At 42.3% G+C, this 26,944-nt stretch overlaps 1 protein-coding gene across 5 annotated transcripts in view; it reads left to right on the forward strand.

Moving 5' to 3' along the window:
- Positions 1-26,944, forward strand: part of Mfn1 (mitofusin 1) — a 47,493-nt gene that overhangs the window by 18,079 nt on the left and 2,470 nt on the right. For 2 of the 5 annotated variants that reach the window (XM_039101679.2, NM_138976.2), the window contains exons 8-18: positions 108-215; positions 3,527-3,680; positions 5,117-5,184; positions 13,263-13,384; positions 14,754-14,880; positions 15,114-15,218; positions 15,549-15,651; positions 16,062-16,291; positions 18,713-18,865; positions 19,902-20,098; positions 25,121-25,255. In XM_039101679.2, coding sequence (XP_038957607.1) covers positions 108-215; positions 3,527-3,680; positions 5,117-5,184; positions 13,263-13,384; positions 14,754-14,880; positions 15,114-15,218; positions 15,549-15,651; positions 16,062-16,291; positions 18,713-18,865; positions 19,902-20,098; positions 25,121-25,255 — 1,502 coding nt within the window. The remainder of the gene's footprint in view (positions 1-107; positions 216-3,526; positions 3,681-5,116; positions 5,185-13,262; positions 13,385-14,753; positions 14,881-15,113; positions 15,219-15,548; positions 15,652-16,061; positions 16,292-18,712; positions 18,866-19,901; positions 20,099-25,120; positions 25,256-26,944) is intronic. The other 3 variants (XM_039101681.2, XM_063281273.1, XM_039101680.2) reach the window with 2 other exon arrangements.

The raw sequence follows: 26,944 nt of genomic DNA on the forward strand, positions 1-26,944 counted from the left end.
TCTCAGGGATCTGAGGATCCTTTGTCTTGGATCACTGTGCTTCAAATGGTTCAGTATACATGTAAATAGAAAATATTTTTTAAAGTGCTGTTTTTGGCATTTTTCAGGAGAAACATTTTTTCCATAAGGTGAATGAGCGGCTCTCCAAGCCAAACATTTTTATCCTGAATAATCGTTGGGATGCTTCTGCTTCAGAGCCAGAATATATGGAGGATGTAAGTTTTCCCCCTTTTGTTTTGAACTGCAGTCATGTTCATTGTTGTCTGAGAAAAGAGTAGACAAGAGGGTGTCTTGTGAAGTCAGTCTCTGATTGTGAAAATAATATGAATATAGCTATGTCTCATGATACACACTCTAATCAAGGCTAAAAGGATCAGGAGTTCAAGACCAACATAAGCTTGGTAGTAAGCAGTAGTTTGAGGCCAGTGTGAGCTCTACAGGACTGAAAAAACTGAAAGAAAAAGAGTATGGTTTCAGAAAACCTACAGGGGTTTGTAGTAGGCATCTGAAATATACATTCCTACTTGTTTCAGAATGTGAAACTTATTTTTTTTTTTGTTTCAGTTTTTTCATATGTGAACGCTTTGCCTCCATGTATGCACCACTTACACGCTTGGTACCAGGGAGACTAGAATGGGGCATTGGTAGAACTGGAGCTGTAAGACAGTTGTGAGCTGTTGGGGGCTGCTGGGAGTTGGACTCAAGTCCTCTGCAAGAGCAGCTGTACTCTTAGCCACTTAGTCATCTCTCTAGCCCCATGTTTAACTTTTTATCAAAGTACAGAATACATAACAGAAGCATGCCTACCTACGTCATAAGTGCCTGACTCTGGATTCTCACCAGGTTCACACACCTGCCCTAGAATGCAGGTAGAACAGCATACCTGACACACAGAGCTCCTCACGGCCTTTCTATTTTGGTTTCTCGATTTGCTTTTGATATGGAGTCTCTTGTGGTGCAGCCTGGCCTCAGACTCACTGAGGCTTGCCTTTAACTCTTCATCCTCCTGTGTTACTTTCCTAGTGCTGAGATCACAGATATGTGCCACCTGGTTTACACGGTGCTGGGAATTGAACCTAGGACCTCTTACATACTGAGCTTATATCTTCCACTCACTTTAGAAAGAATTTGGCATTTAAGAGCCGGGTGTGGTGGTGCATGCTTTTTGATCCCAACACTCTCGACCAGTGGTTCTCAACCTTCTCAATGCTGTGACCCTTTAATAATTTCTCATGTGTGGCGATCCCTAATCACAAAGTTATTTTGTTGCTACTTCCTAAGTATAATTTTGCTATAGTTATGTAAGTGTCTGATATGTAGGGTATATGACCCCAAAGGGGTCTTGACCCACAGATTGAGAAACACTGCTCTACGACATAGGTAGATCTCTGAGTTTAAGGCGAGCATGATCAAAAAAAGTGAATTTCAGGCTAGCCAAACCTATATAGTGAGATTCTGTCTCAAAACAAAACAAAACAGTATACCCAAAGGCATTTGATATATGTGTTGATCAATTTTTTGGTTATTACAGCATAGTTGAAGCTCTTGGTTTCAAAGGCTCCAGTGTGTGGTGAGAATGTGAATCACAGAAAGAGCAGCTCACCACAAGGTGGCCTAGAACAGGGAGGGTGGGAAATGAGCAGGCCTGTCCTTCCGTCAGACACTAGTCTTCTAGTTCTTCTCTGGTTAGTCAGGAGTAGCCTTCACAGTATAGAAGTAGTATGTATTTAATTTGGTATGTTTCTGATTTTAGTTGTGTGGTTTATAAACATGAAACATTGTTCGCCAACCCCCACACACACACACATACTCTCTCTCTCTCTCTCTCTCTCTCTCTCTCTCTCTCTCTCTCTCTCTCTCTCTCTCTGTGTGTGTCTGTCTGTCTCTGTGTCTCTGTCTGTCTGTCTCTGTGTCTGTCTGTCTGTTTCTCTGTGTGTGTGTCTCTCTCTGTCTCTCTGTCTGTCTGTCTCTCTCTGTCTCTCTGTCTCTTTCTCTCTGTCTCTGTCTCTGTCTCTCTCTCTCCTGCATGTATGTCTGCGTGAGGGTATCAGAAGCCCTGGAATGAGTTACAGACAGGTGTGGACCGACATGTGGTTCCTTCAAATTGAATTCAGGTCCTCTGGAAGAGCAGCCCAGTGCTCTTAACTGCCGAGCCCTCTCTCCAGCCCCTGATCATTACTCTTTAGGAATCGCAGAATTAGTACATCCTTGCAGAATAGTTCACTAGCTCAACGTTTCTCTTTAGCTTAAATTTTCTTTTTGTTTTGTTTATGTTGTAAGCCTCTGCCTCCAGGGTGCTGGGATTAAAGGTGTGCTATACACTGTCTGCTTTGTGTTGTTGTTAAAGATTCTTTTTGGTTGTTTTTTTGTTTTTTGTATTTTTTTCTGACACTGGGGACTAAACTCAGGGCTTTCGTGCATACAAGGTAAGCACTAAGAAGTTACATCTTCAACCTGGTCTTTTCCCCTCTAACAGGGTTTGTTAATATCCCAGACTGGCCTTGAACTCACTTTATAGCCAAAGATAGACCTTGAACTCTTGCTTCTGCCCCTCCAAGTAGATTATTTGTGGTTACAAGCTTTTGACACCATAGTTGGCTTTCTTTCTATATACTCATGAACATGTCTGTGTGGGGATCCAAAGAGGCCAGAAGAGGACATTGCATCCCCTGGAGCTACAGACACTGGTGGCTGCGAGCTACTTGATATAGTTGTGAGAGCAGTGAGGGTTTGCAAAGCTAAGCCATTTCTCTAGTTCCAGTTTCCGTGTTCTTAAGAAAAATAGACTTAAGTTTTGATCTAAAATGAAGAAAATGGCTTTATTTTACATTCTTATTGTAGTACTTCCTGATTTTTAAAGTTATTAACAGCCTTACTGTTATTAAAGTTTGGAAAATAAAAACTAAAAGCACTACCCATTTTCTTGGATGTTGCATGCCCGCCACTATTATTAATATGCATATTAGTCTATGTGTATTATCCTATGCATATAAACCTTAATATAAATTAACTTTCCACATTAATTAGGTAGGCATTAATACTTGTTTATAAGGTTTCGTAATGCTTGGGTGTAGTATTCGATGTTCTAAAGGAAGATTATTCAGCAGAGATTTCCTGCCATCGAGGATCAGACTTTATTGGTATTTCCTGCATTCAATAAGTTTATGGGAATAATTAATTTATATCGCCATGTGAGTGTCACCAGCAGCTTAAGGAAGAAAGTGTATTTGGGCTTCTGGTTCCGGAGGGATAATGGTGTGTCATGGCTGCAGGCATGGCAGATGGAGAAGAAGTAGAGGAGACAAACTGGGAGTGTGAAGAGGCCTTGAGTTCTCAAAGCCACCTCCTCAGCCTTCCTGAACAGTGCCACCAACTGGGTACCAAGTATTTAAATTTCCAAGTCTGTAGCAGCCCTTTCTCACTTGAAGCAGCACAGTCACTCTTTAGTGTACTGTAGTGCAGACCCATGGCTGATGGCTATTATTTTTTATCTTTTAAGTTGTTAAAATTCTCGTGCTCCTTGCAGGTGCGCAGACAGCACATGGAAAGATGTCTTCACTTCTTGGTAGAAGAGCTCAAGGTTGTGAGTCCTTTAGAAGCTCGGAATCGGATCTTTTTTGTTTCAGCCAAGGAAGTTCTCAACTCCAGAATGAATAAAGCCCAGGGGATGCCAGAAGGTGGTATGTAAAATGAGCATTTCCTTCCTAAACGTAAACATAGATTATAACAGAACAATAGCATGCTGAAAATCTTACCTTGTCCCCTGCTTACCTGCAGCTTCAGTAGCCTATGCTCAGCGGTGTGCAGTATTATTATATGGCAAGTGTTAAGTCATCGGGTTATAGTGTGATGAGCTCTCCCATCGTCTCAGGCAACAGAAGGTTTCCTGTTCAGTCTGTTCAAACAGTGCCTAGCTGTCTTATCAGCCAGCACGTTACTGCACGGCTGTATTGAACAGAAACCCTTTTTTTTTTTTTTTTTTTCGGAGCTGGGGACCGAACCCAGGGCCTTGCGCTTCCTAGGTAAGCGCTCTACCACTGAGCTAAATCCCCAGCCCCTGAACAGAAACCCTTATTGTACTGAAGAATGGCCCACATGGAGAGTGCCTACTGGTGCAGGCAGTTTAGTCACACCCAGTGTAGGCCGCAGAGTACTTTCTTTAGGTGAGATGCTAGACTTAGTAAAGTTTGTTAGATTCTACAGTACAAACAATCTATAAAACTACAGAGATGCAAAAAGAAATTTATACTAATATGTCAGTATAACTCTAACTTCAAAAGATATGGCCTCAGTGCATACTAAATGCTACAAGAGATGAAAAGGACATAAACTTCGTGTGTGTGTGTGTGTGTGTGTGTGTGTGTGTGTGTGTGTGTGTGTGTGTAGAAGATAAACATTGTGTCCTGGTTAGATTTCTGTCAGTCTGACACAAGCTAGGATGACTGGAGAAGAGAAATCTTCTGTTGAAACAACGCCTCTATCAGACTGACATGTGAGCATGTCTCTGGTACATTTTCCTATTAGTGCACCTCTGGGCAGGTAGATGGACCTGGGTAGTATAAGAAAGCCAGTTGAGCAAGCTATGGAGAGCAAGCCAGGCAACGGTTGTCTTCCATGGCATCTGCTTTGACTCTTGCCTTGAGTTCCTGCCCTGGCTAAACTTTATAATGGTTGAGATGGGAACAGGTAAGCCGAACTTACTCTCCATGCTGTTGGGTTTGACTGTGATGTTTTTTTTTGTTGTTGTTGTTGTTGGTTTTTGTTTTTTTTGGTTTTTTTTTTTTTTTGGTTCTTTTTTCCGGAGCTGGGGACCGAACCCAGGGCCTTGCGCTTCCTAGGTAAGCGCTCTACCACTGAGCTAAATCCCCAACCCTGACTGTGATGTTTTATCACAGTGATAGAAGGCAACCAAACTAGTGCATGTACATAATACAGGGTTTATATTCTGCCCTGTCCACCAGCCATGAGGAGTCTTACAACATCTGTGTCGTGGGTAAAGGAATTATTTATTATACTAGATTAAAAAAAAAATCTTTGCCAAAGGCAGGCTGCATAGTGAGATCTTGTCTCACAAAAGCAAAACAAATAAAACCAGATTTTTTTCTCTTTGTTACAGGAGGGGCACTTGCAGAAGGATTTCAGGCAAGATTACAGGAGTTTCAAAATTTTGAACAAACTTTTGAGGTAGGAATATAATTACTACCGGCTTATAAATGGCACAGGTCAGAGAGTACTATAACCTTTATTGTCTATCTTTGTCAATAACCTCTGTTGTTATTAAGTGTAGTCCTGACAACAGCAAGTGAAACGAGAAAGATTTGAAGAAAAGAAGCCCCTGCAGAAAGGACAACCTGTAAGAATTGGGAAAGATGTGTTCTGCTTTTATGTTTATAAATGAAAAAGTGATCTAGTGATCATGTGTTGTCCAGTGGATGGCATTCCTTGTATTCATACATGTGGAGCAAGAGCAGCAGTAATTGCTGTTGGAGCAGATGGTGGTTGTCCAGCAGTGGCTCTGCACACCTTCAATCCCAGCTCTCGGGAGGCAAAGGCAGGCATCTCGAGTTCAAGGCCCGCCTGGTCTACAGAGTGGAGTTCCAGGGCAACTAGGGCTACACAGAGAATCCCTGTCTCAGGGTGGGAGGGTGGGGCAAAGTGAGGCCTGTTCATTGTCTCTATGAAGAGCGCTGTACCAAAGGAAAAAGAACATTGAGAATGCCCTTTGACAAAACTATCTTGCATTTCTACACTGTATTGCCACTTACTAATTCTCATTTTGTGCCACATGTTTTGAGCAAGTGTATGAATATAAAAATAATTCTGATACGGCTCTGGTACTGTAGGAGTTTAGTAGGAAAGCACCACAGTGTGGAGGGGCTGATGTATGTGCAACATGGAGCAGAAGGGGAGTCATGGGCTTTCTATGGCTCTGCTAAAGCACCATGTACAAAAGCAGACTGCAAAGACTCACCTCATTTATGGCTCTCAGATCAGACTCTTATCACTGACAGAAGTCAGTCAGGGCAGGAACTCAGACTAGGAACCCGGAGGCAGGAGCTGAAGCAGAGACCATGGAGAAGGACCACATGGCTCCACATGACTTGCTCAGTTTCCTTTTTTGTTTGTATTTCATTCTTTCGAGACAGTTTCTGTTCAGCCTTGGCTCTCCTGGATCTCACTCTGTAGACTAGGCTGCTCTTGAACTCAGAGATCCACCTGCCTCTGCCTGCTAGGTGCTGGGATTAAAGGTGTGATCCACCGCATCCAGCTTGATTTGCTTTTTATACAATCCCGGATAACACAGTCCAGGGATGGCACTGCCCACTGTGAGCTGAGCCCTCCTATGTCAATCATCCATAAAGAAAGTGCCCCACACACTGTGCATGGACCAATCTGATGTGGGCATTTTCTGAATTAAATTTCCCTCCTCATAGATGACCCTGGATCAGGTCAAGATGACAAAAAGTATTGGGTTGCGCAGAGCGAATTGATCTTGGGTTGTAGGCATTTACTTTTTCCCAAAATTAGAATTCATGCTACGTTAAGTCAGATGTTCTCTGGATGTTGACATTTAAGTCCTTATGCAGCCCCACTCACTCTAGTTCTGTTTTTCCCTGTCACCTTTTGTCAGGGTATAAAGACTTCAGAATTAGAAAATGTCCACAATATTCCCTGTAAAGACCAATTCCTGTAATAGAGGATATGAATGAAGAGTGTACCACACTGAGCCTTTTAAACAAGAATTTGTGCATTATTTGTGAGAGGGATCACTATGAGCTGCCTTTATAAGAGACCCCTGGACTTCCATAGGTGTCTCAGGCCAAGCCATTGGATACATGAGTCCTAGCCTCTCAAAAACCATTATTTCTTCCCATTTTTCTGAAAAATAGGGACCTGATGTTAACTGTTGCTTCATCTGTGTGGAATATAGAGTTATTCCAGCCATCCCCTCCAAGTATATGTCGCTTTTTTTTTTTAACCAACATCATTCTGCTCTGCACCTGTGCTCTCTCTTACTAGCTCACGGTACATGCTTGATTCCTAGAATGTCTCAGAAGAGCTGGGACTGGAGAGCATAGCTCTTGGATTGCAGAGCACTGGTTCCCAAACCTAGCTGATCAACAGAATTTGTGGCAGGGTGCCTTGAAAAACTCAGTCTCCTAATCTTCCCATTGACCTAAGGATGGCCTAAGAATGTGTGTATACACATACACACACACACACACATACACACACACACACACACACACACACACACACACACACATGTGCAAAGCTCCCAAATTGTAATGCAGTCTGATTTAGGAATATCCATAAGTCTGTATATGTGCACACACTACACATAGCTTGTAGTGCTGTGTTAGGCAGTGGTTCTAGCATTGAGCTCCATTCCCAGTGTCTTTTTAAAAAGTTGCTTTATTAGTATTGACCTCCCTCTTTCCCTCTCCCTCCCTCCATTTTCCATTTCCCTCTCCCTCTCTCTCCCCCTCCCTCCTCCATTTCCCATCTCCTCTGTGTGTGTGTGTGTGTGTGTGTGTGTGTGTGTGTGTGTGTGTGTTGGGTATCTGTGAGTGCAGGTGTATGTGTCAATCAGAGGGCAACTTTCTGGAATGTGGTTTTTATTTCCACTGTGGGTTCACAGGATTGTTAGGCTTGTATGTCAAGCACTTTTACCTGCAAAGCCACCTTGCTAGACTTGTTTTTGTTGTTGCTGTTGTTTTCCTAAGATTGAGTCTTGCTATATAGCTCAGACTGTTCTTGAACTCTTGCTAATAAGTAGGATAGACTGCCCTCTAACTCACAGTTCTCATTCATTGGCTCCCAAGTGCTGATATTATAGGTATGTGCCACCGTGCTTAGACCTAATGACTTGGCAGTTCATTTTAAAAATTCTAATAGGGCACTCTGGTTTCACTTTAAATTTTTTTTTTTTTAAGATTTTATTTTATTGTATATGAGTACACTGTAGCTGCCTTCAGACACACCAGAAGAGGGCATCAGATCTCATTACAGATGGTTGTGAGCCACCATGTGGTTGCTGGGAATTGAACTCAGGACCTCAGGAAGAGCAGTCGGTGCTCTTAACCACTGAGCCATCTCTCCAGCCCCCCTGGTTTCACTTTAAATCACATAAATCTTTTACTGTTTAAGATTTGTGATTTTCATCTGGGAATGTAAATGTTATATATGGGAAATTTGTTCACAGGCAGTAGCTGTTAGGCACGATCATGGGAATTGTCGGGGTTTATAGTTTGAAGCTTTGTTTAGAGCTGTGGTTATGCTAACATGGTAGTGCGTGCCTGTAACTCCAGCATATAGGAGGCAAGGCAAGGAGACTGGAAGTTAGAGGCGAGCCTACCGCAAAGAAAAATCATCTACAACCTGTAGTTAAAGGGGACTCAGAATCATTTCAAAATTTCAAGAGGAATGATCAGTAAGTTTTTTTATCTGTATACACTATTAAGAAGTACCAAATAATTTCTTGGTGCTTGAGTTGAATGAATTGTCAGTTAATTTCCTTGAAATTAATTTTTTTTTCTTATGTGGGAGAGAATGTGTGGGATGGGAGAGAATGTGTGGGGGTGGGAGAGAATGTGTGGGGGTGGGAGAGAATGTGTGGGGGTGGGAGAGAATGTGTGGGGGTGGGAGAGAATGTGTGTGGGTGGGAGAGAATGTGTGGGGGTGGGAGAGAATGTGGGGGTAGGAGAGAATGTGTGGGGGTGGGAGAGAATGTGTGGGGATGGGAGAGAATGTGTGGGGTAGGCTTGACGGCCAGCGGGGTGGTGTCAGATGCCTTGGAGCTGAGGTTGCAGGCGGCCATCAGCTGCCTGACTTGGGTTCTGAGAGCCAAGCTTGGATCTTGGGCAAGAGCAGGATCCTTAAGCACAGCCCTCTGAAGAGGGCTTTTTAAAATCTGTTGGTGACTTAAGATTTCTCTGTTGGTTGAGTTGGCCTTTCCTTCTGCTTTTAAGAAAAGGCGTGTGCCTGTGGCTTACAGTATCCAGTTCAGTTTTTACTGCCTTTATCTGCTTCACGTATTTATTCTTTCCTTTTGAAACAGGAGCTCGTTATGTAGCCTTAGTTGGCTTAAAACTCATTATGTAGACCAGGCTAGGCTCAAAAATCACAGACACTCGCCTGCATTTGCCTCCCATGGCTGGGATTACATTTTAGTTTTTAAAAAGTAATTAAGAATTATTTGATGGTTTCATACTTTTACATAACATATTTTAATCACTTTTAATCCTTCTCTCCTATTCCCTTCTCTCCTCACCTTCTGCTGGGAGTCGTTTGTCTGTTTCCTTTTGTTTTTTGAGATCAGTTTTCTCCGTGTATCCGACTGTCCCGGAACTCACGGAAACCTACTTGCCTTTGCCTTTGGTGTGCTGGGATTAGATGCTTACCACTGCCTGGCCTCATTTTTAATTACTATTTTAATAATTAAACTAGTTTTTATTATTGATATTTTCTTATTGATAAAGGAATTGTTTAAACTGATGTTTAGACTTTTTTTTCTTAATTTTTGTTTATTTCTTGATTGTGTGTGTGTGTTATAATCACTCAATAATGCCTTATATGCATTTTCTCTTTATATTTGAAGTTTATTTCTTTGTGGGCTTTTGATGAATTTAATCATTCCATTATCTTTTAATGATTTTTTTTAAGATTTATTTTTAATTGGTGGTGAGTGGGTATGCTGTTACAGTTGCCCAGAGGACAGAGGTGTGAGGTGTCCCTGAAGCTGAAGTGCTTTGAGCCATCTGAGTGCTGGCAGTCAGACTTGGATCCTGTGCTGGAGCAGCCTGTCCACTCAGCTGCCAAAGCTAGCTCTCCATTCCTACATCCTGGGAATCAGTGTGATCTTTGCATGGGACTAATTTGATTCAGGACCCAAGTATGTTTAACATACAGACTCTTGACTTAAACAAGGCTGGAAAGTTTTACTTTTTAAATGTGCTTGGGAGTGATCTTACTACGAGGACCTACCTCTGCACAGGCTTGTTTGTCACCGTCGCCTAGTCTTCATGGGTTTGCTCTGTGAGGAAGAAAGTGTCCCCTCCCCTCCCCTCCCCTCCCCTCCCCTCCCCTCCCCTCCCCTCTCCTCTTCTTTTCTCATGTTGTCTTTTCTGAGACAGGGTTTCCTATGTAACCCTGGCTAGCCTTGAATGTCCCCCTTTTTAAAAACACAAGTGTTGATGGTTTTTATTTTGGGTCATGGTCTCTGTTAAGCTGGCCTTGAACTCCTGGTCTGAATAACCACCCCACCCCACCCCAGTCAAAGTACTGGGGACACAAGTGTGACTCTGAGCCTGGTGTTTGGTAATGAGGTCCTAGAGATCGGACCTTGATATACAAGAGAAAGCCAAGTTCATGGCTGTAGTTCAGTGTCTGAGCCACTGTGGAGACTAGGTCAAAAGAGTCCCTGAACCCAGGGTCTCAGGGCTATCCTGCACAATTTACTGAGAAACAGTGAGACGGTTTCTTTAAACAAATAAACTGTGTGTGCATGTATGTATAAAAATAGTGCATATCTACCTGTGTGGTACATCTCAGTAAGAGTTAAGTTCATCCTCTCTTTTGCACTTTCAGTTTAAAACATACTAAAATAACATTCTTGGGTGTTTGTAATTGTATATTATTAATAAACCGACTTCTTTAGATGTTAATAAGAAATCAGAAAACTACCTGTGCTTATCATTTGTTTCTCAGTTTTTAAATTTGAAAGTCTACAGGATATTCTAACAAAATAGAATTGAGTAGTTGGTTAGTGTTTTCTAAGCAGAGTTCACAGAGTTCCTGATAGAGTAACTGCAAAGTGTGTACCGTGCACTCCTAGTGAAGACGTGTTCATTCAGGAGTGTTAGGACTTCCTCTGGAAGCTCCTTTAGGTCCTGGAGAAGGGCGTCTCTTCTTGTTTGCTCACCAGTGCGTGACTTGAGTCAGTGCCTCCTGGGCCTGGCAGTCGGAGGCCTCTTCACTCCGTCTAGTCAGCTCTAACGCTGTGCTGTCTTCTGTGCGCTAGGTCTTCATTGCTGACATCTAGATCTGCTTCATCGAGGAACCTTTCTGTTAATTTTTTCTTCTAAAATTACTTTTATGCTTTTGTTATAATTTTGTGGAAATTGGTTTGGCACATTTGCAGGCAGTTAGTTAAAAGACAATCAAAGCTGAGTTTAATCATTTAGAAATCAGTAGCTAATAAGTCAGTTGCTTACAGCTGGGTAATGGTCAGTGGTTCTAATGAAGGGAATGTCCAAAGAGGTTCTCTGCTTTAGACTAATAGAACAGGAACAGAGCAGCTTTCTTGCCAGTAGAAGTTCTGGGAATGATTGGGCTGTCATAACAAGCTGTTGACTAAATGAATGGCTCTCATGTTCTCAGCCTAAAGAAAGGAATTGTTCTGTTTTCCATACCTCAAACAAATATTGAAGAAAGAGCTACACAGCAAAAGATGATAGGGTTTTTTCTGAGTGACACACACAGGTAATTTTTAGAGACAGAAGACTTAATACGGGCTGGAGAGATGGCTCAGTGGTTAAGAGCACCGACTGCTCTTCCAGAGGTCCTGAGTTCAAATCCCAGCAACCACATGGTGGCTCACAACCATCTGTAACGATATCTGATGCCCTCTTCTGGTGTGTCTGAAGGCAGCTACAGTGTACTCATATATAATAAATTAAAAAAAAAAAAAAAAGAATACTGACTGCTCTTTAAAAAAAAAAAAGAAGAAGACTTAATACATGTTGTGAATAGTATATTCAATGAACATGTAGCATACAGATGATTTCAGTGTAAGAAACACAGAACTAGAATATTGAGTAAGTAGCTATTAAAGAAGCTTGGAAGTTGCTTATTTGACAGAGGGACAGTATCGAGCTCCGAAAAGTAATTACCACAAATTGAATTAGCTAAATATGTACATATACATATTAGGATACATATGCTTATTATAAATATATATATTTAAAAAGATGGATTCATAGCACAAGGATTGTGTGACCCAAATTAAAAAAAAATACCATAGAAATAGAAAATAAGACCATTTCCTTAAGCAAGTTGTACTTGCTGATGCCATGGGGGCTAGCATCATTGTTGAAAGACCATATAATCTTTTTTCTTAGTACTTCAAGTGTTCAAAGGTTATATCAGTGCAGAATTTTACTTTCTTGGAGATAAAAATTGAATGAGGGTAGTTGCAACTATTTTAATTTTTAATGATGAAAATTTTAAAATTGTATGCCATATTACACATATTAAAAATTAAAACAAAAAGTTTATGAATCAGATGTGTCTATCAATTTACGTGATACATTCTGACATAGTCTAGTTTAAAAGAAACAAAATGCACAGTTGGCTAGAGTGGCACATGCCTGACATTTAATTTTAGGGCCAACCTGAGTTACACAGAGTTATAGGAGCCTGCATTATATATAAAAATCTGTATTAAAAGCAAGCATGAAGAACCAGAAATAGTGATTCTTGTCTATAATCACAGCACTTGGGAAGCCGAGGCAGGAGGATTGCTGTGAGTTGGAGGCCAGCATGGGCTACAGAGTGAAACATACTTCAAAACACAGCACGCGTACACACACACACACACACACACACACCCTAGAACAAAACAGACTAAAAGAAAAAGGTGGGGAGGGTTTTCTTGTCAGGAGACACTGACTAATTTAACTATAGCTGCATTGAAGGTGAGACAGACAAGCTGAGTGTCCTTCAGGCCTGTGCACTGTGCTGCAGTCTAATGGTCTCTGAGACAGCCGCATGTGGTTCTCTATATATTTTAAAATACTTAAGTGGTTAATGATAATTTGAACTGCTCATATAGTAATCCTTAGATACTCTGAATTCTAAAACTCAGACTTTGATTATATATTGCAAGCAAATAATCAAAACAAGATAAACAGACTAGAAATCAGATGGGTATTCTCACAGGGCCAGGCATGACCCTTAGGAGAGTGCCGCTTGTTTGTTTGTTTGTTTGTTGTTTTTTTGTATTACTCATTTATTATTTGTTGTGTAGCAACCTACTGCACATTACTGTGTGACGATGCACAAAACTATAAACTTGCTGTTTAGCTCTCCTTTTGAGTTTGCTTAATCTTTGTAGTTTTTAAGTTGTGTTTCATTATTTGATTTGTTTTGTCTCTCCTTTGTGTTTCGGTTTAAGTTAAATCAGCAAGTTTTTGTGTTTGAATTCCTGAAAGTGTTGGGATGGAATTGCAGTAATGTGTTATGGCTTGGGCCCCTCGCAGGAGTGTATCTCGCAGTCAGCAGTGAAAACAAAGTTTGAACAGCACACTATCAGAGCTAAACAGATACTAGACACTGTGAAAAACATACTGGACTCAGTAAACGTGGCAGCAGCAGAGAAGAGGTAGGCACCCCTCTATTATGACCCCAGGTTACTGTCATTGTGTCAGGCCTTCAGGGATGAGGCTTGCAGTGGTATGGGGGATACTTTGGCACTAAGACCAGTTTTGTGATTTTACTTGTGCCTGCTTGTGTGTTTTCTAATGAACATTGGAAGATGATTATTTACTGTATGACCTTCCCTGGATGGCTGTGTATGGATTATGACTTTAAAGTGTGAGTAGCTTTAGAGTGTCTTCATGGCAGAGGAAGATGTCTTCAAGCAGAAGCATGTGAAGAATTCCAAACCAGGTGATGCTCTGTTTACCTTGAGAATTCACAGCCCTTCTGTAAACTTGGAAATAGGATGTGAAGGTACTGAACCGTCACACCCTTCCAGGTGTGGGGCAGGCTGTTTTAGGCTACATGTCTTTTTTTTTTTTATTTTTTTTAGTATAAAACTTGACATACTTGGGAACAAAGATGAAGATGTTATTGGATATCACAATTGCAATGCTGTCAGGCCTCATGGAACCATAGCTAGCTTAGTCAATTCAAGGAAGTATAGAAAACATCACAGATGAAGTCAACATAGGATAAGACTGAAGAGTGCTTGTGAGATAGAGTCTAGCTTAAAACTCCCGGCACCCCTCATGCCTCAGCCTCCCAAACACGGATTGCAGGCTTCATCCACTAAGCCTTGCTAAAACTGGTGTTTGTCTGCAAGCTCTCTGCCACTGGCCTTAAAATCGAAGTTTTGAAACTGTGTATTTTTGCTGAGAACATCTCCCACCCTGAATAGTCTACTCAACTTACTTCATCTTTTATAACACGTGACACACAATAACACACAAAGATAGGCTTTAAGGACAACGCCTGGAGGTGAATGCTGCTAGTTTTCTTGAAAGGCTCTCAGGTCCTAGTTTTCCCATCCTGCAGGGGTCCACAGACCTCCCACCTCTAGTCAGGTAGTGGTATGGTCGGCTTTGTGCCCACTAACTAGAGTGCATAGGTAACAGAGGGAGCCTTGGCTTCTCACTGCTGTTTACTCCACTTGCTGACTGACTGACTTATTGGTGAGTTCCTGTTTCAGTTTTTCTGTGTGGAGACTTACAAGCCTTCCTTGTGGGTTTGTTTTGTTTTTATTTTATTTTATTTATTTATTTATTTTTTTGTAGGATGCAGATAATTCTGGAGAGTCAAGGTCATTTATGTTGAGCCAGCTACTTGAAGGATTTAAATGCAATTGTAGTCCTTTCAGACTTTAATACAGGATTTCTTTGTGTATGTTATGCTAATTAATGGTTCCAAATATAAATGAATGACCTTGCTTAATTAATTGCCTTACGACTTTACCATGCCCCGAATATTGATCGCTCTTCATAATAAAATAGGGTTTATTCAATGGAAGAGAGGGAAGACCAAATCGACAGACTGGACTTTATTCGAAACCAGATGAACCTTTTAACAATGGATGTTAAGAAGAAGATCAAGGAGGTCACGGAGGAGGTGGCAAACAAGGTAAGGGGACTGTCACTGTCACCATATCTGGAAGTCGCAGTATGTGTTAGCACTGCAGTGCTGTCTGTCTCTCACCTCAGCTGAGTCTGTGTCCCCTGGCTTTGTATTGAGTACTTGGTAATGATTTTAAAGTTTTATCTTGTGTGTTCATTTGAGGGGATGTCTTGTTTTGCAGCCTGGCTGGCTGCGAATTACTTTAATGTTTAACTCTGAGTTTTTTTTAATGCTTTCAGGTTTCTTGTGCAATGACAGATGAGATTTGTCGCCTGTCTGTTTTGGTTGATGAGTTTTGTTCTGAGTTTCATCCTACCCCCAGTGTGCTGAAAGTGTATAAGAGTGTAAGTTCAAGTTGCCGAGCGCTCACTTAGAGGCTGCTTGCTTGCTGTTATCTATGGGTGTGCTTAGTGAACTTGGCCGTTTCAGTGCAGTCTTGGCCGTCAGTGTGCAGATGAGGCCGGCTCCCATGCTCTGGTAATAAGTGCACGCTCTTCACATGTGAAATTGTAGAGGGACTGGGGATGGAGCTCAGTGGTTAAGCATGTGCTTAGCAAGTGTGAAGCTCTTGGTTCAGTTGTCAGCACCCACCCAAAAGTCATATTGACAGTTTATAAAATCTACCTACTTTCTGTGGAAAAAACAACATGCACATTTCTAATCGTCATTGACAGGAATTAAATAAGCACATAGAAGATGGCATGGGAAGAAATTTGGCTGATCGGTGCACCAGTGAAGTCAATGCCTCCATTCTTCAATCTCAGCAAGAAATCATTGGTAATGCTCACATCTACAGGGTCATGTGTAGCCTACCTCCCTCCCCCCTTCTCTGCCTCCCTCTCTCCCCACTTCTTTCATTTTTTTTATGACTTCACAGAGCGACTTTTTTTTTTTTTTATTTATATGTGTACTCTGTAGCTGTCTTCAGACACCAGAAGAGGTCATCGGACCCCATTACAGATGGTTGTGAGCCACCATGTGGTTGCTGGGAATTGAACTCAGGACCTCTGGAAGAGCAGTCAGTTCAGTTCTCTTAGCCACTGAGTCGTCTCTCCCAACTCCTCCCCTCCCCCCTTTCTTTAATCAAGGGTTGTTTTTATCTGAGTGCATTGCTTGGAAGGCAAGACATTACATAATATATTATGTTCTACTGTTTGTTAAAAATAAATATAATCTTTTTTTTCCAGAAAATTTGAAGCCACTACTTCCAGCTGGTATACAGAATAAACTTCATACATTAATCCCTTGCAAAAAGTTTGATCTCAGCTATGATCTCAATTGCCACAAGCTGTGTTCGGATTTTCAAGAAGACATTGTGTTTCGGTTTTCCCTGGGCTGGTCTTCCCTTGTACATCGATTCCTGGGTTCTACGAATGCACAGAGGGTGCTGCTTGGGCTGTCAGAGCCTATCTTTCAGGTATACACCTTGAGTCTGCCAATTAGAACTCTTGGGTTGTTTATGCAGATTTCTCTTACAAAGCTGGATTACTTGAACCTGACTATTTATGTGTGTGTGTCTGTCTTGTAAAGCCTCTTCTGAATTGGGTTTTGTTTGCCCGTTATCATATACGCGCATGCTCCTGTGACGTAGGTTCCACGTGCAGGTCAGAGGACGTGTAGGAGTCAGTTTTCTGCTTCTACCGTGTGACTCCGGTGGCTTTGCAGGAAGTGCCTTACCCTCTGTGCCATCTTTAGGACCTAAGAAATTTGTGTTTTCTTAAAAAATAAATTAGAATAAGCTTTAAATTTTATTAGTTTTATAATTTTTGAGGAGATTTATGGAGTGTAAGACCACCCCAGATGCTGGACAGATGGTGCAGCAGTTAAAGGCACTTCTTGCTCTTGCAGACGACCTGAGTAACTTCTCAGTGCCCGCCTTGGATGTCTTAAAACCACACGTACTCCAGCTCCAGAGGATCTGACAAGGTCTTCTGGCCTCCAAAAATACCTGCCCTCACATGTCATGCATGCGCACTGCTGCATATTAGTAATAACGGTGAGAAGTCATCAGCACAATCGAGCTGAAAGGCATTTCTGTTGAGGCTGGAGAAATGGCTCACTGATTGATTTAGAGTGCATGCTGTTTGTACAGAGCCTGACCCACACTGGGGACTTCACTGCTGTCTGTAACTCTAGCTTCAGGGTGTCTGATACCCTCTTCTGGCCTTTGTAGGCACTGGCACTTAGGTGCACATGCTCTCCCCATGTACGTACACATAATTTAAAAAATACACTTATTTTTTAAAAAAAAAAATATTTTTGTTCTTCTCCAAAGACTCCTCATGCCCATTTATAGCAGGTCACCATTCCTATCTCTGGGTTCACCACTAACCAATTTCGTTAATTTGGATTTGCTTTCTGAACGTGTTCTATGATGTCTCAGGTGTTTGGGCCTAGGCCACTTAGGATGTTTTCAGGGTTTGTCCTCAAAGTACAAGTGTTGTAGCACTCCACTCCGGGTGACTGAGTTCTGTAACAACTAGAACACATTCTATTTCTCCTTCTCCAAGTGGCCCATAGTGTGGTAGCTGGCTTTGCAAGAAAGACATTGCCAAAGGAATCTGCAGACTTGTAGCCCTTGAGGAGGAGTTGGACTATTGGTGTCCATGGAGACAGTGAGAGTGAGACTGGTATTTCATATCTGAGTGGGATCCACTATGTACATTTAAAGTTAATTTTTATATACAATACTCATTTATACTCAAAGGTTCCCTTCCCCAGTGCTCAATGCCCACTCTGCTCTCAGTCTGCCTTCCCGTCTGTCCCTTTGTCCTAGACAGTTTTGCTCCTATTTGCACGTTCCCGGTGTACACGAGAAGCACACACCCTTTTGTTGGCTATCTTACCCTGCTAAGTGTGAACTGGCATCTCATGGCAGGTTCGCTTTACATTTTCCTCGTGACTGACTTTGAACAGGTTTTCTTATGCTTGTTAAATAAGCCCTTTGTGTTCTATTGAGAAATATTTTAGTTGTACTAGTTTGTTTTAGGGATTCTTTCTATCTTCTGCATGTAAAGTTACTTTATAAGTAGGTGATATCCAAATACATTTTTCTGATGTGGGGCTTATCTTTTAATCTTCTTTGGTGTGCTTTGACATTTAAAAGGTTGGTTTGTTGAGGTGGTAGGTTCTTTTTGAACATGGTCTCAGAATAACCCAGGTTGGCCTGTGTGAGCCAGAGTGGCCTTGTTATGACAAATCCTCCTACCTCAACCTCCTGAGTGCTAGAATTGCAGGCAGGAGTCATCATATCCAGCAAAAAGTTTTTATTTTTTAAATGTTTTATTTATCATATTGACTTCTTGTCTGTCTTGGAGAGTATCAGACATGACAATAAGAGTCCACACTCTAACTTGGTTCTCCTGTTGAAACTCCAGTTTTAGGGGATTTAGCACTTTGGGTTATACTGCATATACATGTATACACACACACACACACACACACACACACACACACACACACACACACACTTAAATGTAAGGAAAGTTAATTTAAAAGAAGTTTTAATTCATATTGATTTAATGTTAAATTTGTTCTTTATATATCATTAGTTCACATTATAAAAAATAATTGGTGTGAAGGTGCACATTTGTAATCTCAGCAGTCTGACAGCTGAGGCGAAAGACTGAGTTTGAGCTCTAGGCTAGCCTAGGTGACAAGTTACCCCTCTCATCCTGCCACCCCCACTCTCCCCAAAAAGAACTCCCAGCATATCTGTATTTTCTTCCTTTGTTATGTTCATTAGCTGCAACCCCCGCCCCCAATAGTCTGCTTTAGTTTTAAAAACAAACAACTTTGTAAATTTAACTGTTCTGTTTTTTTCTCCTAAATCCATCAGGTCCCTAGATCTTTAGCTTCAACTCCTACTGCTCCTTCTAACCCAGCAGCACCAGATAATGCAGCCCAGGAAGAGCTCATGATCACACTGATCACAGGATTGGCATCCCTCACGTCTAGAACCTCCATGGGCATCATAGTTGTTGGGGGCGTGGTAAGAAATAGTTCTTTCATAAAGTTATGATTGTATTCTCAGGAGATATCAAGCATCTAAAAATCAGTGGGTTAAAGTAGTGACTAAAATTTTACAGCTGTAACTTATCTTGACACGTGCACATACTCACATGCATGCACATGCACACACACCTACCTTCCTACCCATACCTCAACCTGTAATTTTACGATGAAAGTCCTACCGGCTATCCAGTTGGGTTTTGTTTGCTGCTTGTTTTTTCCTTGGGGCAGTACGCAGAGTCCTACACATGGCAGGTAATTCACGGTAACACTGAATGACATCCCTAGCCTTATCTGGCTTTTAAGAAAAAGACCTATTTTCTCACCATAGCACACAAATAAGTGGTACTTACATACTGGCAAAACAAGAAGGGCCCAGTGGAAGACAGTGCTATAATCCAAGTTGGTAGGGTGTTTGCCTTTCTTTTGTGAGGCTGAGTTTGATCCTTGACACCAAACAAGATGTCCTATGTGGCTGTCTCAGATAACCAGTGGGAGGTGTCTTAAATATTAAAGACTTAGTAAGTCATCTTCAGGATTGATTGAACTCAGAGTATGTCTGTGCTCTTTTAATGTTTGAAACATTCAAACTAATTTTTTTTTGAATATCAAGTTAGGGCTGGAGAGATGACTAAGAACACTAGATGGTCTTCCAGAGGATCCCTGTTTGGTTCCCAGAACCCACTTGGCAGCCCAGCCATTTGTAATTCTAATCCCAGAGGTTCTGAAGCTCTCTCTTGCCTCCATGGTCATTACTCACTCACCTGGCACACATGCATGGATGCAGGCAGAACACTTAAAATCTTTATAAAGGGCAAGAGGGTGCTTGATTCAGCCTATCAGATGTGGCAAGCTATGAAAGCCCATCCTGAGAGTTGTACATTTTTCCACAAGATTCCTTTGTGAGGAAGGTATATCCACTTCTAGAAGATGAACCAGTGGTCACAGTGCCTTTCATGGTTGTACCCTCACAGTATGTTTTCTCCTCATGGTGGGCGGCGACTTTTATCTTTCAGATTTGGAAAACAGTGGGCTGGAAACTCATCTCTGTCACCTTAAGTATGTATGGAGCTTTGTACCTTTATGAAAGACTGACTTGGACTACTCGTGCGAAAGAGAGAGCGTTTAAGCAGCAGTTTGTAAACTATGCAACTGAAAAACTGCAGATGATTGTGAAGTTCACAAGTGCAAACTGCAGCCACCAAGTCCAGCAGTAAGTGCCATTCATCTGACAGCAGGCTCGCTCCAGGCCATGGACAGCATATAAAGCCACCACGGCAGGAAGAGCTCACCTGCTTCTGCTTCTCTGCACCCCTCATGTTCCCTGGTAGATTAAGTTTGAACATTTGGAATTTGGTGTATTGGAGCCCTTTAGAAGGCACAAGGGCTTTTAACAAATACTTCTTCAGCAGGCCTGAGTTTTGACCCTTTTAGGTTACTTGTGGTTCCTTCATCATGAAGATTTAGAATTTATTAAGGGGCTCAATTGTGGACAGATACCTGATGGTTTTGTTTCATTAAGGCAGTGTCTCATTGTAGCCCAGGCTGGCCTCTAACTCATGGTAGTCTTGTGCCTCAGCCCGCTGAGTCCACTTTTCCTGATGGTTTTATGATGAATAGAATGTTCTTTTTACTACCATAGCCCAAACTTTAAGAGTATTAACTGTACTGGCTTTTAGATTTCAAGAGACCTTTCTTAGAGATCTAGGTCCACCCAGTTTCTCCTCTTTTTTTTTTTTTTTAAGTTGTTGAGTAATATCTCACTGTGTAGCTCCAGCTGATCTTGACTTCAGAGATCTTCCTGCCTCTGCTTCTTGAGTGCTGGGATTAAAGGTAAAGGCTCCCATATCTGCCATAAAAATATTTTGTTTTTCAGATTTATCTTATTGATTTGAGTGCATACGTGTCTGTTTACTGTTCTAGAAGTGGTGGGACCTGGCAGAGTGGAGCCAGTAAACGAGGTGAATTAACATCTCACACAATAGCCAGCCTTCTTCAGAGCATCTGACACTCTGTACTCTGAGGTTAAGAAGAGTCTCACGAGTAAAGTGTACAGTCATGAGGGCAAGTTACACGTGGTGAACAAGCTGCCCATGGCAAAAATGTGTTTTCCACTGAGGCATATAAACAAATAACACTAGCCAGTTGTTAAGAACAAGAAACTGAGGTCATAGTTTTTTGTCTTGTTTCCTTGGAGTTTTCTCACAAGAACTCAGAATTCTCCTCATATGACTCCGTTCTAGGACTGTGTTTTTACATTTCTGTGCACCACATGTGTGCCTAGTGTCCTTGAAGGTCAAAAGAGCACATCAGATCCCCTGGAATTGGAGGTACATGGCTGTGAGCTACCATGTGGATGCCAGGAACCAAACCCAGGTCCTCTGTAAGAGCAACAAGTAGTGTTAACCACAGAGCCATCTCTCCAAACCCCCAGGTTCTACTTTTGTAACAATTAAATATTTACAAAAAATTTATTGAATTCCCTTTAAGCCAAGGTGCAGTATTATGCATTTAAATGTATTTGAAGCAGAGTTAAACGGCCCTAGAGGCTCTTAGCCCAAAGAGGACAAAGCAGATTACACGTAAGGGAAGGGAAAGTGGGGACAGGCAGGACCCCACAGAGAACAGTCCTCAGTAAAGGCCTCACGGGAGCAGCTAGCACACGAGGTTTGAACATGCACAATAAGCAGCTGGGAGAACAGCAGTGTGCTCAAGAATATGAAGAAGACATTCCAGTGTGGATTCAAGGGATTTGGTTCCTAAGACAGGGCCATCTATATGAACAGCTTAGAATCTGGATGACTGGGAGTTTTCAGGAGTTGGCTCTGAAACCAATCACTTTTAGTGGTGTAGTATATAGAATTATTTAGACAGGAGACAGGAATTAACTAGTAAAACTGTTTGGGACACCAGGTGAAAAAAAGGAGAAGTTGCACCATTGAGGATATCTTGATGGTCACTATTGTGGCCCTTAGGCTTTCCAACCATAGAGGACAGTTGATTGCCTTGCTCCCTTGGCATGTGCATGGCTCCTTTGGATACCATTAGAGCCTGTGCGTCTTGCATGTTGGTTCTAGACAGTTTCACCAAGTCTTATGTCTGATGTGTGCCATCTTCATCAATATGGTTTTACCTTCAAGTTCTGGGAAGCAACCAAGGGCAGTGGTACTAGCCTGTGTGGTTTTGAGAAATCTCTTGGACTTCCCCTACCTAGCAACTCAAGGGGAGGTGTTGTAGTAGATTAATCCACTCTGCTTGCCTGGTGGCAGCATGAAGTCCTCGATACCACCCTAATGTTGTAGAGTTTTGAATGAAAGACACGTACACACAGCTTTATTTTTTAATATGCCTCAAGCAGCTCAAACCTCCGCATGGCTAGCACACGCTCCCTTCTGATATTCCTGAATTATTACTTAGTAAACCTATATTCTACCCTGGCCACCCCAGGCTGTAGCTCTCTGCGCCTCGATCCCTGACTCTAACACGTTGGCTGTTTCGCTGTCCTGCACTTCTCAGGCCTGAATCTTCCTACTAACCTGCATGGCAGCTGTGAACCCATCTTCCCTGTGGTCCCTTACCCCGGAAATATAAAGTCCCGCCTCTGTCTCCCTGCCCAGCCATTGGCCGCTGGTAAGTTCATCTGCCAATCAGAGCCAGCTGGGGACAGGGACCCTTGGCACCTCACACGCAGAGTTCTTGTGCACCTTTGGGAAGTTGTAATGCAAGCTTTAAACCAAGTCCACAATGGGGAGGTTTTCCATGCATGGCACTGCGATTTTTGCTAAGCACTCTGACTCTTGTGGGGAATATTACCACCCCAAGTGGTGAAACATCATTTAAAGTGTGTGTGTGTGTGTGTGTGTGTGTGTGTGTGTGTGTGTGTGTGTGTGTGTGTGAAGGATTCAGAACTAGGATCTATAAATAAGAGATAACATGTAGCTGGGAGGTGGTAGCACACGCCTTTATTAATCAGATCTCTGAGTTTGAGGCTAGTCTTGTCTATAGAATGAGTTCCAAGATAGCCAGGGCTACACAGAGAAATCCTGTCTCAAAACAAACAAACAAACAAACAAACAAAATGGGGGGTAGAGAGGGAGGGAGGGAGGGGACTGACTGAGGTGGGGGTTCTGACTGAAAAACAGACACAGAAAGAATGCATGGTGTTTGTCTTTCTGGGTGTGGTTTCCTTCCTCAATGTGATCTTTTCTTTTTCTTTTTCTTTTTTTTTTTTCCGGAGCTGGGGACCGAACCCAGGGCCTTGCGCTTGCTAGGCAAGCACTCTACCACTGAGCTAAATCCCCAACCCAATGTGATCTTTTCTAGTTCCATCTGTTTACCTTAAGAGTTCATGATTCCACTTTTTTCAGCAGAACAGTATTCCTTAGTGTATGTGTACTACATTTTTATGTCTTCATCCGCCGAAGGACATGCAGGTGTTTCACTTCTCACTGTGTGAATAGAGTGCTAAAGAACGCAATGGCTAAGCAAGTGTCTGGAGGGGGAGGGGGAGTCCGGTGCACATTTGCTGAGCAGCGGGACACGTGGGTCACATAGTAGGTAGATCTGCTTTTAGCTTTTGTGAGTTCTCCACACTGAGTTCTATGCTGGCTGCACCAGTTTGCAATCCTACCAATAACAGATGAGATGATCTTTTACCACATCCTCACCAGCATTTATTTTTAGTTGTTTTCTTAATCACAACTATTGTGACTGAGGTAAGATTGTTGAGGTCTGGGAATTACCACACAAACCATTTAAACAGCGATCTCTATCAAATAGGCATTATTTATTGAATGCCACACCCAAGACTGATCAATCAGGGCTACAGACAAAACAGGGAGCTGAGTGTGACATTGAATTAAGATCCTATAGTGTTTTTAAGCCTAAAGTCCACAAATATCTGTACCAATCAGGATTTAGGGATAGGAGATTTCCTTAGGAACGTGTCTGTTATACATTTATCCTGTTTCTATTGATTGGGGTATTCTACTGTGGCAGGGACTTGTCTAACATTCATGACTTAAGTTGCCAACCAGGTTACCCATGCACTCGTCTCTTTCTGCTAAGCAGAATGTCATTTCCCAAGAAGGTCTTGGGAACTTAAACTTTACTCGACCCTGTACTCAAAATGGAAGTCTTATTCCAAAATAGCTTCTTATATTGGTGCAGGTGTCTTCCTTATGTTGGGGTCCATCCCAGGGGCAGCTTATAAAGGTAAGAAATCATAAAAGCTCACACACAAGTGCAGGCAGTGCTGCTGAGTGATTGGTTCAGGCCCACGCTTCTTGTGGCTCACTAGACAAAGCAGTTCTGACCGACTGCTGTTGTGATTTGATTGGTTTCCCAAGAACACTAAAGCATAGAACATCATAGCAACAGCACTAACAGTATATGAGAAAGTTTCCTTATGGTATAAGTAACAGCACAAAATGGTAGGCTACACAGGTAGTAGTTACCTAGGCTTTAACATGTCACCTATGGCTTAAGATGAAACCCCAACGTTGTTTTGATTGCTAAGAATACAGAATATTTTTTGAGATATTTCTTATCCGTTTTTCTTCTTTTGAGAGGACTGTGTTCAGATCCAAAGCCTGTTTTTTAATTGGGCATTTTGTTTTTAAGAATCTTTGTCTTCTTTAGTTCTTTCTAAGTTCTGGATGTTAGTCCTCTGTCAGATTCACAGCTGTCAAAAACTCTGCCCCACTCTAGGGGTCTCTTCATTCAACTGATCGTGTCCTTTGCTTTGTAGAAGCTTTTCAGTTTATGAGGTTCCATTTGTCATTTGTTGGTCATAATTCCTGAGCTGAAGGAGCTCTGTTCCAGAAGTCCTCTCCTGCACTTCTGTCCTGTAGGGTGCTGCCTCATTTATCCTGGCAGTCTTAACACTTTGTCTCCCGAGTGGCCACATCCTGTTTGTATGCACGCCCTTTGGTAGCAGTAGCACAGCCTTGTGAGCATGTTGTCTTGAAGCAGAGTAAAGGAGTCTGTAGTTACCATCAGTTTACAAGTGCCATACTGTCTTTATGGCTTAGCTGTTAAGATTTTCTCTTTAGCTGGGCATAGTGGCCCATGCCTTTAGTCCCAGCACTCCAGAGATCTCTGAGCTGAGGCCAGCCTGGTCCGAGTTCCAGGACAGTTGGGGCCATACAGAGAAATCCTGTCTCAAAAAACAAACAAAACAAAAATTTTCTCTTTAATATGTTTTAGGAAACATTCATATTTTTTTTTCTTTTAGAGAAATGGCCACCACTTTTGCTCGACTGTGCCAACAAGTTGATGTTACTCAGAAACATCTGGAAGAAGAAATTGCTAGATTATCCAAAGAGATTGACCAACTGGAGAAAATACAAAACAATTCAAAGCTCTTAAGGTAATAAACCTTTTGTTGGTTTTTGTTGTTGTTTAGAGACAAGATTTCTCTGTGGAGTCCTGGCCATCCTGGAACTCACTCTGTAGACCAGGCTAGCCTCGCACTCAGATCTGCTTGCCCGTGATTCCCAAGTACTGGGACTAAAGATGTGTACCACCATTGCCTGGCTTAAGATCAGCCTTTTCACCATCATAACATAACATTCAAAATGCAGTTATATGAAGTCACTAATGGCTTTGTATATATAACTTAAATTAACTTTCTGTGTTGCTTTCGATTAAGAACTTCCATGTTTGCAGCTGGAGATGTGTCTCAGCTTTTAAGAGCACTTGCTGCTTTTGCAGAGGACCTCCTTGGGTTTGGTGGCTCCCAGAACCCACATGGACCTCATAAAACTGAAAAACCTCTGTATAGCAAAGGGTGCCCAGCAGCCACTTGTAACTCCAGTTTCCAGAGAGTATGGCTTTAGTCAGCACAGAAAGGCTTGAATAAAATTTTTTATGACACTTCAAAATATGGTAAATAAAATATATCTTGAAAAAAACTAAATAAAATTTGAGTTTTATTAGCAAAGTCTTCCTAATATGGACATTATAGGACGAGAGTCCATGTTTAATTCCCTATACTTTGGAACTTGAGTGAAAGCCAGTTGCTTCAGGAGAGTTCATCTGAATGAAAAAGAGTTTTATAGGACTTTTACTATCTGTTAGGCTAGGACAGTTCTCTTTTAGAACAGAAGTTCAGTAAAAATGACAGTGGGGCATTGTGGCTGCACCTGGGTGCCCAGCACCTAGGAGACAGGAGTAGGTTCAAAGTCTCCTCAGGAACACAGCAAGTTCAGGGTTGTGGGTCAGTGGACGGCACCAGGAACCTTGGTAAGGTTGAGTGGCTTCAGAAACCCCAGCACCCACCTGGGGATGGTAGGTGTTTGACCTACTCCCAACCAGATTCCTGGCCTGGAACATGTGACTGCCACTCCCCACATAAAGAACAAGACTCAGCACAGAACTCAGAGTTCTCCATGCTAATGAGGTATCTAGTAGGAGCAGGTTCAAAGTCATCCTCAGGGACATAGCAAGTTTGAGGTCAGCCTAGACCTCAAGACCTGGCTCAAACAAACAATACCCTGAACTAACCTGTTTTTTCCAGGCCTGAGACATTTGCATTTGAAGCAGTGAAAGTGCAGGTGTCGGGATAAAAAGAACCCTGGTCTGTTGTGATGGCTATGGATCCTCTGGGATACAGGGGTGGTGCTTATCCTCACGTTCTTAACCATGAGCCCCTGCCTCATGTTATGACATATTATTAACACCATCTGAGCAGTGCTGCTGACCGGGGCACACACTGCGTATAGCTCCACACCAGAGAGTAGCTTTGGCACTATGCAGTTTGCAGACTGGCCTCATGTCCTGAATTTTGGGGCATATGTCATTAGTGAAATGAAGGTGTTTGTGCCTGCATGCTACTCATGTTAATGATAGAGCCTTCCCGAGTGTGCAGTACAGCCCAGCACAGCCCAGCCCAGCCCAGCCCAGCCCAGCCCAGCCCAGCACAGCACAGCACAGCACAGCACAGCACAGCCCAGCACAGCCACAGCCACAGCCACAGCCACAGCCACAGCACAGCACAGCACAGCACAGCACAGCACAGCACAGCACAGCACAGCACTCACTGTTTGAAAATATGCTA

This window comes from Rattus norvegicus, chromosome 2 (genome assembly GCF_036323735.1).
Source record: "Rattus norvegicus strain BN/NHsdMcwi chromosome 2, GRCr8, whole genome shotgun sequence".
In the NCBI taxonomy this organism is placed as follows: domain Eukaryota; kingdom Metazoa; phylum Chordata; class Mammalia; order Rodentia; family Muridae; genus Rattus; species Rattus norvegicus.